At 40.0% G+C, this 12,106-nt stretch overlaps 1 protein-coding gene across 1 annotated transcript in view; it reads left to right on the top strand.

Moving 5' to 3' along the window:
• Window positions 1–7,745: 7,745 nt before the first annotated feature.
• clip2 (CAP-Gly domain containing linker protein 2) overlaps window positions 7,746–12,106 on the top strand; it is a 40,564-nt gene continuing 36,203 nt past the window's right edge. The window contains exon 1 of the mRNA XM_022738832.1: window positions 7,746–7,860. Within this exon, the coding sequence (XP_022594553.1) occupies window positions 7,746–7,860 (115 nt within the window). The remainder of the gene's footprint in view (window positions 7,861–12,106) is intronic.

Below are 12,106 nucleotides of genomic sequence, written 5' to 3'. Positions count from 1 at the left end.
CCAAACTTTTGTTGGTGAAACTTTGTAAAGTACCCCCAAAACAGGAAATATGCTTTATATGACTGCAAGTATGTTCTAAACATTGCTTTATTAATAAAACTGTAGCCGACGTTACTCAAAGGCAGCTGTCTCTTTACGCCTCATGAATTGAACACATTTTGAGACTTATATCTAGAATTATTGTTTAAATTGGTGTTGGCTTTGAAACCTTCTGCCTGCCTCCTCGATCATCTGCCAGCTAAACTTTCCAAAATCTCAGGCTTTAGGACCTACAATCCTATATGCTGTTAATTTATCACAGGCATTTAAATGAATGTTAAAGAAACACCTCCTACTTATTTAATGTTACCAAGCTTTACAATTTATTTTTTCTAATTATTTATGTAAAAATAATCATAGAAATCTTTTTACTTGTAACTTTTAATCATTTCATTCATTCAGCAATGTACGAAGACAGCAAGCTAGCTGCCCGGGGAGGCAGCTAGCTTGCCCCCAGTGGTCCGTGCCTGAACGATTTACCCCCTCAAAATATGACCTGGGAGAAGGATGCATTTATATGAATAACGGTAGTCTAAGCAAATACACCTTCATAACAGCATCTTAGGAACTTTGTATGTTTGTAAACGGATCGCCAACGACCTGATTTTAAGGGGTTTGAATAGCTAAACTACGTTTCTTTCCCATTAAGTTGCACTCACCAGCTGGAGGGAAACTCTGCTGAAGTGGTGGAGGTGGAGCGGGGGTAGTGGTCTCATCGGTCCCTGTTTTACAGGTGTGGTTGAGTCTGTCTGACAACTAAAAGAAAAAAAAAAAACATAAGAGTAATTTGCAGCTATTACAGACATAAGATTAATAGTATCAAACTACATCTGCTCACAACTACAGTGCAGACAACGTCAAACATACAGGCTACACAGATTACATACAATGCAACGTTATGCTTAAACATAAAGTTAGTTGACATCCACAGCGTTATCCAATGTTAGCTTTGGCTAACACATAAAGCATACTTTGTTCTATGATTACACATTAGTGTTTCACCCCCACCCCCAACCCTTCTTAAAACAAAACAAACAAGATAAGTACCTGTCTAGAAGAAATACAGCCACCATCGCGTCGCTTTTTAGCTCCTCTGTTCCCTCAGTTGTCGTCGCCATCTTTGAAAAGCGAAGTCACCGTTGACTTTTTCGGCCTCTTGCAACGTCCTATTGTATTTACGTTGCAGCTTTTTTCTGCTACCGAGTGAAGCTGCAACTGAAGTCAAAGCCTTAGCTGGAACTGGTTGTATTTTCTCTGCCACTCCTGTGAGTCTTCTTCTTCTTTTTTACCCGTAACTGTCGCTTATGTGACCCCAACGCACGTCTGTCACGGCCAGGGAGGACGCGCTAGGACGCAAGTGGGATGTTGACAGACAGGTAGGCCAGCCAATCATTGCATTCGGGCCAAATGCAATGATTGGCTGGAGCTCTCACACCACCTGTGGCTGATTCTGATTATTAATAGAGTATTTAGAGAGTATTTAATTTGTTAATTTCTATCGGGATATGAAGAGAATTTAAAGAAATGTAACAAAAAGTGTTTCTGAATCAGATTATCCACTCCAGCTTTAAGCTAAATCGGTTATTGAGCCTAACTTGACTGGGTCTTAATAAATTTGATGCAGCGATTGCTTTAACAGTTATTACTATGAATGTATGCTTAAAACATAAAACACAATCATGGTTACTCTTACACTGATATTTAATTTTTTTTTAAACCTTTGTATTTGCCTGTTTCACATTCTGACCAGCAGATGTCCCACTGTTCACATAAAGCTGAAGACTTACCCTCGGTGATTCTTCAAGCAAAGAGGATAAAACAGCCTGGGTATTTTACTCACGGAGTATTTCATAGCTATGTTTCGGTTGACTGTGGCCATCCTGTTTTTTGGCGTCCATATAAACCAATAATGGCGCGAACACGGCCCAGTCCCCGTATGTAGGCTGTCCATAAATGCAGTTTGTTGTCTGCAGCTCAGGTTACACCCCAAACGCCCCGTTTCCTGTTCACCTGACTTCCGATATAGTCACAGGTATGAAAAGTTTTTTGTTTGTTAGCATTTGTTTGTTCCCCAGTTTACTTTTCTTATGCTGGTGTTATTCATATTACTCCAGCAAACACCAAGTCCGGGCTACCAGCTGAAGTGCGGTCCGACTGGTGACCCAAGTCCAACAAGCCACAACCAGGCCATAAATACACCACACATGCGAGACTTGGCCCATTACCAGTTCTGCCATCCAGAATGGCTTTTATTAATTTCCTCCTATTTTTCCCTATGCCAAGCCTTAGATGTAGGATAGAAATGGATTACATGACTGCTCTTTTATTAAATGACTCATTTACACTTTTAATCATTTACTCATTTACGAGGAGATTAGATGTATTACTTACATGAATGTCATGAATTTCCCCTAGGGGATAAATAAAGTATCTATCTATCTATCTATCTTAACAACAAAATAAACAAAAGCAAAGCAAGAATATCTGAATATGAAGCAAAACAAATATAATACTGAGCAGAATGTAATATAGAACAAAATGTGTAGAATATAGAGTCAGTTGGTCTTCGTCACAGTCATCATATAAACTGATCTGGTGTCAATTTATCATCCAGAGTGTGCAGGGTGGGGTCAACCTGTTAGTCAAGGGTCACTTGTTATCCAGTGATGCTGGATGAAGCACAGAGGAGCTCACACATCCTCACACACACAGACACACACACACACACACACACACACACACACACACAGTTCTGACACATGAAGCTTTCGCTGAAAAAAAACATTTCCAAATGCTGTGTAATGCACTGCACCCTGTAACTGATTCATGCAAAAAAAAATTACACTGGAAAAAATCCAGGCTGTATTATAAAGTGTTACTCAACATTTTGTCACAATAGCAGGCAAACAGAGCATTGACTGTAAATGCTTGTGTTCCATCACTACATCAATTACTATTTGCTGTTTCTTTTCTTCGCTATTTGCTATTTGATTGCTTGGTATTATTGTTTCAGTATTTGCTCTTGTTTTAATTTACCTGTTTTTATTCTCTAGTTTTTTGTGACAGAGACATATACTGGAAATCTCACATAATAATCATAGTTGACTGCTCTACAGAGCTATAGAGACCTCTAGTGGTCAAAGGGAGGAAACTGAGCTGTTGTTGGAAAATTCATTGAGAAAACTAACAACAGCAGGAGAGACCTTCCCACAAATATGCCTGTTTTTTTTTTGTTAGAAGTGTATTGTGCCCAAGTATGAAAACTGCATCTGTTGTCATCCCTGCTACCTTTGAGAGTGCAGTATAAAGTACATTGTCACCACTTCATAGGGGGAGGGATGTGGGATATTGTTAGAGAGCTTCTGCATTCCCTCCTCTGGCAGCCAAATGGACTTTATGGGCATGAACTGTCTGCTAAATGACAGGTTTGTGTTGTGGTTGATAACCACAGAAGAGAGCAGTGCAGCAGCTGCAAAACATGCTTCACTGTATAGCATAAAATAAGTTTAGCACTGGATAGTATATCTGCAACATTAATCCTTGGTTGATGATAATAATCACCTTAAACCTGCATTCATTAATCGTTTGACCTCTTTGAGCGGCACAACAACTTGTAAATAGAAAATTAAAATATAATCACCCTCTGTTCGGTGCAGGGCAGGTGTAACAGCTGATGGGAGCAGTGAGACTGAACCAAGCTACAGGCCATTAAACCAAATGAGGTAAAAGATGCTTAAACGCTCTGCAGAGCTGAGGGGAACTGCAGAGTTTGATGGTAAGGCTCTCTGGGTTCATTGTGAGCGACATCTTTCCCACTACACACAGTCATTTGATCCACTGCTATTACAATAATATTCATTAGTGCAGCTTTAACATTAAGTTTTAACAAGGTCAAAAAGATAAACATGTTTCCTTAATGAGGACAATGCACAGGCTGTATTATAGCAAGTACCATAAAAACAAATTATGGGTTTACATTGGTAAATTATGAGTATCTAGAGAGTGATAAAGCACTTTTGTTGTTCTTCATTGGATTTGTACAATGTACTAAGAAGTATTTCTTCCTCAGAAAAATACAATAATATACTCTATAGTGTAGTATTTTCATGTTAATGTTAAAAAAAAGAGCTTTTGTCAGCCCAAATCACCGATATGGTAGGTAAATTAGGTGAATGGGTTCAGTCCTGAACCACCAAGAACAGGCAGCCATTTTCATGCAAGAAAATGTTAATGTCTATTTTCATGTCTACTTTTGAAAATGTTATTGAGAGACAGAAATATTCCTTTAAAAGAATATCTGGTAACTTAGTGACTGAGTAACAATATAGGTAACAGTGTCTGAAATGCCTCCAAAAGAAATTTTAATACAAAACCCAAGCGATAGTTTTTACTTTAAATCATATGGCACAAATTGTACATTATATTACATCATATTGCAATCTGACATCAGGTCAGTGTGTGCAGTGCAGCAGCAGAGGTCTCTATTTCGCGGCACAGCTGTCAAACTGGGGCACTCCCAGGAGCAGACAATCTGACCAATCACAGTGTTTTAAACCCAGCCGGAAAAGCCGAAGACATCCATATAAAAGCTTTTGGCCCCACCCACTGTATAAGGGAAATATACTGAATCGCCCACGCGTTTATTGGTGTTCACGTGTTGACAGTGGCCACAGAGTGTAAACTGTCAGTTTGGTCCTATTATTCTTCCACTCATACAGTGTGGTTCAGATAACTCAAATTCACCTTTAAGTGCTCTATTTCTTGCCTGTGGTCGGTCTCAAATACCAAACTGCATTCAGATTTTTCTCTATTCAATATTTCCCTACTTATTGACGGAAGCACGTAGTACTTTTATCCGAATGAAGATTTTATTATGGGGCATTATGAACCAATTTCCAGTTCGGCATACGCGTACGGTTCTAAACAACTCTTTATTTGCGTAAAATGTTGACTTTTATATTTGCTACTCCAGATGTTTTCCAATTGTATATATGTCTTGGAAGGTGGATGAATAACACAAGGACTCACCCTATAAATGGGGCCTGTCATTTCGAAAAATGTAATTTTGTGGATTTTATTGATGCCGAATGAAAAGATTGCACCGGTAATTGGAAATGGCTTTGAGTCATGCTTCGTGAGTCACCTACTGTGACCGGTAAGTAAGAGCGAGTTTAAATCCCCGCATGTTCAAACGGAGTACGTCACGGGGGATGAGCTGAGCTAGACTGTGGGCTACTCTCGTCTTTCCCACAGGAGGCTCTGCTTCCCAACCCCTTTGTTCAGTCTAGCCGGTGGGTTGAGTCAGAGGGAGGCTGTACTAACCCAACAAACCCATACCACAGTGGGAAACCCGACAAGAGCCAGAGGAGGCCGGAAAAAAAATATCAGGTTATCTGGGAGTCCAAACCGAGACAGTGAGCGTGTTAAATCAGAGCCAGACAAGAGGAAAGTTGGTTTTTAAGTGTTGCTGATGCTGCGTTTCATTTCGGAAACCGTCAGGACCTGTGTGCCAGTGGTCGGCTGCTAAAACAACGACTCATGTCCATTATCTTCTTCGCTCTTCGGTGGCTGCTTTAGCTATCATCCTGAAAAATGTACCGGCGGGCCAACCACTAATATCCATCGCCGGTCTGTTGCTGACACTGTGCAGTTGTTGCCATCACCCACTGATCCACGCTGGCTCTCCTTTCAGTTTCTGCTCAGCATCCATATTTGCATCCCAGGGAGTGGCAGCCGCTGATCCCCCCCTTATTCAGGCAAAGAAATTGAAAGTTGGCCGGTTGTCGGACACCTCACGGACGCTTTAATTTCACACAGGAAGGTGAGTAATTTCCTCTATTAATGTGCTTTTGTGCCATTTTTATTTTTTTTTGCAGGGAGGGACTGAGGGTTTAAGTGAAGGGCAGTCTGGACCACGTTGTCGCAGTAGCTACAACAATGGATCAAACTGGCGTTGTGTTACATTTTGTTGAGGTGCGCATTATCATCCCAACGCCTTCATCCTGTTGTTACTGAAACCAGGTGTCGATTAGAAAATTAATTCAGGCCTATGCACGTATATATACATATATTTATATATATATAGAATAGCTCAGGCTAAATCCCAGCTGTAGACACTCAGAGGCCCTATTTTTGACTTTAGTCACAGTAAAACCATCATTCTCGACAGGTTTAATAGGATTGATTGCTCTAAAATGAATATGCATCATCTGGATGTGAGTAAATAATATGGAAAATGATTAACTAGCTCTGCCTGAAATCTGCTCGCTTTTCTCTCCTAACACCCAGTGTCTAGTTTAAAAGCCTCAACCAGATGTGTGTTGTTTATTGAAGGCTAAAACAGCATTATATTTTCTTAATGGTCTCTGAGCCATGATTTGTAGGCCATGCTCCACTTGGGTACCGGCCTACATTGGCTTTCAGTCATTTTCATACCCTGTGGAAATTGATAAGTTGAGCATGGGAGAATATATGAGGAAGTGGGGTGTTATTAATTATAATAAATTTGCTGTGACAAGTGTAATGATAAAAAAAATATAAGAGTCTTATTGTAATAACATGATTTTAAATGTGCGGTTAAATTCTCAGGTCTTAAATAGTTAACCTGAATAAAAGTGATGTAAAAACTACAACAAAGACTTGTGTAAACTTTCTCTATGCTACTACAATGTTGGGTTTATGATTAATGAGTTGAGGGGTTTCCCGCCTTGCTCAGGGGCACTGCAGAAGCAGTGTAGTAGTGGAATTACCACTATTATAGGGTGGGTAATGTAATGGGCACCCAACAGAAATATGAACATAAGGCACAGTGTTTTTTTCTCTTACTGCTACCAATGAAGCCTCCTACATTATTGCTGCCAATTGGCAATGTCATGGTGAAGCACTCTGACTCTTGAATGTAAACAAATCCCAATATGGTGCTTTGTCTTTTTTGTTATGATAAAATAGGGATGAAGACAAGACATACGAACTGAAGCAGCATAACAATCACATCAAGGTTTCTTGTAAACCCGTGGTTCCCAACATTTTTCTTATACTTGTCACTGTTTACGGACCATGTGTCACCACGACTTGAGACCAGTTCATCCAAAAATAGATTTCTCTTCTTCAAGCTTCTCAGATTGTTTCATCTGGAGGATTTTCAGTGGGCTGAAGAAGTAGAAGTATCCAGGATGTAACAAGGAAAAAGAAAACATGAGAGTCACAGATTTATCTAGTGACTCACCAGGAGGTCCCGGCCCCCAGGTTGTTGCTGTTAGCTGATACTTCAGAAAACTAAAGTATGCACAAAATGTAAAATATGGTCATTTCCAAGTAATGAGAAGATTGTGAATTGCATAAATCTCTAGATAAATACTGTATATTTGCTGCGTTTTGCTTTACTGCACTGTTCAAATATTGTGCACCCTGTCATCTTCCATAATCTTAAAAAAGGAAAAAAAAAGTGTTGTCCATTATTCTGCTTTGGTGACACACAAGCATGCACTCGAAGCGTGCATCCTTTAAATCAGGCCTCATTCTGCTTATTTGTCCATTATTCTGTTAATCGTTCCCACATGTGTGACCGCCTTATCCCTCCTTTCTCATCCCAGCAGCTAAACATGGAGAGCGACAGCCACCACTCCCACATCTAGTGCCGGATCCACAAGCCTTCATCACCCAGGGAGGAGCTCTCAGGTCCCGGCCCGTCTCCCTGCCACTGTAGAATGAATATGCTCAAGTCCAGCGGACTGAAAATCCCTGGCCGTGGGCCCAAGCATTCCAGCCCAGTGGGAAGGACCTCAGCGGGTGGAACATCCAGCCCCGTCGTCCCTAAAGACAGTAAGTTACTTCCTTCTCCTGACCCCATGGAAAATAAAAAGAATTTCTTTCTCCCAGTTGTTTCTCCTCATCACCGGAAGTGGGTTAGACCATTTATTTGTGTTAATGACTCACTATAGCTCAGCTGCATTACATTAGACGCGCACAGAAGCCGGGAAGTGTTTTCTTTAACTTCATCTTCCAGTGTATTTGCAGAGGTCTCCAGTTCAGCATTTTCTTCTTGTTAGCTTTCAACAGCTGGGATGGATTCCACACTCTCTCCATTGAAAAGAATCTATATTTATATTGAAAAGAATAAATCATCATTCTAAAGCCATTAAAATTTGTCCAGCGTGGCCAATTTTTGGTTCAGTTTTCAACTGTCCATTTCATACTTTGTGCAGTGTTTCTCTTATGTGGTGATTTTGTTAAGCTCCACTAATTTATCTTGTCGTAAAAGCATTGGACTGAATGACTCTTAAGTGTGAAAAGATGACAAACAGAGAATTACCCCCTTGGCTCCACAGTGCATTTTAGCATCTTTCAGCTCATTGCTTTGGTTTAAAGGGCCAACAACTTTACTGTCACTAGTTTACTGTCACCGCACCTGTTTTCACTGAACACACACCAAACAGAAGACAGACAAGGTCTCAGCAGCACATAGCTGCTAAAGAGCTAAATAGAAGTATGTGGAGACAGAACAGAGGTAAAAGGTTCATCAGGAGGCCAGAAACATCATGTTTCTCCATGCCTGATGGATGTGTAAATAAGCAACTTTCTGCTAACATGTTTAGTATATCATCTTCAAGAGGTAATAATATATCAGTGTTATGTTTACAGCTTGCTGTGCTGCATGCTGGTGGTCAAAAATCTGTTGATGCTGCTGAAAATCAACATTGATAAAGCACCAAATGTGTATTCATACACAGCTGAAAATAGTCCCCAACAAATGCACTGTTTACTCCTGTTTGAGTAATGTTTGCTAAAAACTACAGAGCCCAGCTCATACAGGAAATAAATGTAGCCCTTTTTAAGATTTGAAATGATATATTCATGATCTTAAAGATTTATATCCTCAGTAGGAACCAACTGGCTCTGAGTTGAGTGCTACAGATACGACAAGAAAGCTGGAAAGTATCAAGAGAGACTGATGCATTGTGGGTTTTGGTCCTTTAATGGGGGTTGCTAACAATAACAACAATATAAAATACCACTAGGCTTATAACCTGAAATAAAATGGTAAAATGTGGACACACGACTTTGTTATACGTGACTTTGACCTTACAGCTACTGAAAAACTGAGCACTAACCGAAATTAGACATTTCTGAAAAACACTCAGAATGAAAATTACAACCCCTGTCTCCAAAAAGTAATCACAGCTGCTCTCACCCTGAAATGCAGCCGCACCGTTTGTCCTCCCCAGTCCCAGCTCACATGACAGCCCCATCCCGCCGGCTTCTCACACGCACACGTTAGTTCTGTTTCTGCTAAATTACAGCGTCACTCCCAGCTGAAGCGAGCAGAAGAATAGCCGGCCTTCTTTGGCTGATAGTGTGCTCGTTTCTCATTAGCATCAGAGTGTATGGAAGGCCTTTTATCAGAGGTCGCTACAAGTGTGTCGTGATTTATGTCGATGGAGGGGAGGGAAGAAAAAGCGCAGTTATAGGTACACAAGCTGTTCTGACACAGGAAGTGTTTAATTTTCTGAATCTTACACTGTTTCTGACTGACAGCAATGTTATTAAATATTATGTTACAGTAATGATTTTCTTAGTTTTAACTATCACAGGGGCAGACCTGAGCTGCGTGGAAAAGAATTAAAACTGCTTGCAAGTGACTTCTCTCCTACTCCAGTACATAATTGTTTGAATGTGAACAGGAACGCTCCCTCTGCATGCTGTGAATAGTGAATTAAATATAGTTCTTAGATGAGAAGGACATTTAAACCTCTTCTGTTTCAGCCTTGAATATTTTTTGCTGCAAGTGAAATAATAACAGGATATGAATAACAGTACAAAATTGTGTTTTACCAAACGGTTCATGGCTGTAAATCTGTGAGCAATCCAAACATAATAAGCAGATTCTATACTTCTACGCTTTGCTAAAGCCATTTATGAGCATTTTGAAAGTGAGAGCAAACACACATTGCTTTCATACATCTGTCCTAGTTGTTTGATATTTGGCCTGGAGGTCATTTTTGTTTGTGTCTATGTGGAGGGCATCACAGCTCAAACTGTGTCTGAAATCACCCTGTACTCATCCATTACCAGCTCAAAAAGCTAATCCTCTAATGTTGCAGGCAGGACTGAAGCCTGTTGCCCAGGGCCTGTCAGCTGTTAGGTAGCCGTCCATAACGTGACGAAAGCTCATCTAAATTCCTTCTTGCCTGTGGTTTTTAAACAGTTTGTCTCGACCGTACATGAGCTCATTAGTTTTCTCACATCCTGTTTATCCACAAAAGAAAATAACACAGGCAAGATGGATGCAGCACTGCTCTTTGTTCCCACTGTTGTATTTGCTGTGTGAATTTTCGACCAGTCAAAAACCCGTTGAGAGTGTCTGTAGTGCTGTCATAGACATCATCGCCAATAGGGATAATCAATCAAACATTTTAACATGTTAAAATGGCGCTCCCAAATGACCATTTGAGGATATCAAAAACGTCAGAAAGGGAACTGTGAACAGTGTTAAATTCAAGATATCTCCAATGTAGTTTTGACTAGTCCTCTCAGATATGTACAATTGAATTTTGAATAGTAGTATTTTACTTTTAGACATCCAAAAAAGACAAGATAGATATATTTTAACGTGCTGAATCACAGATATCTAATTGAAATTTTGTCTAGTCAGAGCTACACTGGAGATATCTTGTTGGTATCTTTAAATAGGCTCTCCACCTATATTCAGACTAGTAACTAGTCTGAATATAGGTAGAAATATCTCAAATTTCCAGTTCAGTCCAGTTTTATAGGTGTATTTCAATGAACCTAACTGTTTTTAATAAGAGGATGTTTTGTACCCATAATTATTATGATTAATTCATGGTTTACCTCAACTTGGCAGTAAAATATTGGTGGGACGACACTGATGCCTCAGTGAGGACATGGAGGGATTATTTTCTTGCCCCAGACAGTCTAAACACTGACCTGGCCTCATGCTCCAAATCTCAGCCCCGTTTGTTAGTTTTAGCTGAGAAGACTGTGAGAAGGGTCCACTGTGTCGGAAGTTGGCAGAGTTTGTTAAATTTAAAGAATTGTTTAAGCTCCTTGAGGAAGCTGTAGTCGAGGAATGAATGGAGGAAAGTATAGGAGCCTTTCTCAGGCTGCTTTTTGAAGTGAAAATAACAGAGCTGTGCCACCTCTCGTGATGCCACGTCTCCTGTGAACCCCCGGGAGCTAGTTTCTCCACAGAAATAGCTCTGCTGTAGTTGTAAGCTTGTTGCCTTTTTGGAGGCATACAGCTTTTTCCATTTGTTCAAAGTTTTCCTACTGTACATACGGTACATGTACTTACCGCACCTCAAATGACAATTTGTATAAATCCACTAGTTATTTGTTCCCTTTTCATTTTCAGCTTTAAATCATAGCTTACAACAGCAAGAGAGTGGAAAGATGGCAAAGAGGTGGGTGACATGCAACCAAGCTTCTAGACTGGATTAAATCAGGACATGTCGGGTGAACTGTGTGTTTTGTGTGTGCTTTCCATATTGTTGCATAGCGTTTGAAATCCTGGACAGTTGGATTTAGTCTTGATTAGATTTATGCTGTAATGCTCCCTGGATGGCCCCATATTCCCGAGTCAACATGCACGCTACAAAGAAGATGTGCTGTATTTTATTGCTCAGAGCGTTGACAGCTGTTTCCAGTGTTTGTGTTAGTTAGTATCAGGGTTACTGCTAATAAATAACTTTTATATGATAAGATAGTCCTTTTATTTGTCCCACAGTGGGGAAACTTGCAATGTTACAGCAGCAAAGCGGACAGTAGAAAATAAGAAACTGCTAAACATAATAATATAATATTTGCAATTTATCTTTTTTAGGTCATTCTTCATGGACAGCAACTAAAAGTTACAACCTAATACCATATTGGGAATTAAATGTTAGCAAATCAGTTGATATGCAATATGTGAATTTGCACCATCAATCAAAAGTTTCTCACCATCAACCAAGCGTTTAGTTACTCATCGTCCGCTGTGTTGTTTCTGCGTATATGGCGTCACAACTCTGCAACTCGTGTGCCAAAGTTTTTATTGACTTTCCAAATT

The sequence above is a fragment of the Seriola dumerili genome, unplaced genomic scaffold (assembly GCF_002260705.1).
Source record: "Seriola dumerili isolate Sdu_G_001 unplaced genomic scaffold, Sdu_1.0 BDQW01000040.1, whole genome shotgun sequence".
NCBI classification, from domain to species: Eukaryota; Metazoa; Chordata; class Actinopteri; order Carangiformes; family Carangidae; genus Seriola; species Seriola dumerili.
This window is presented reverse-complemented; position numbering and strand designations above follow the sequence as displayed.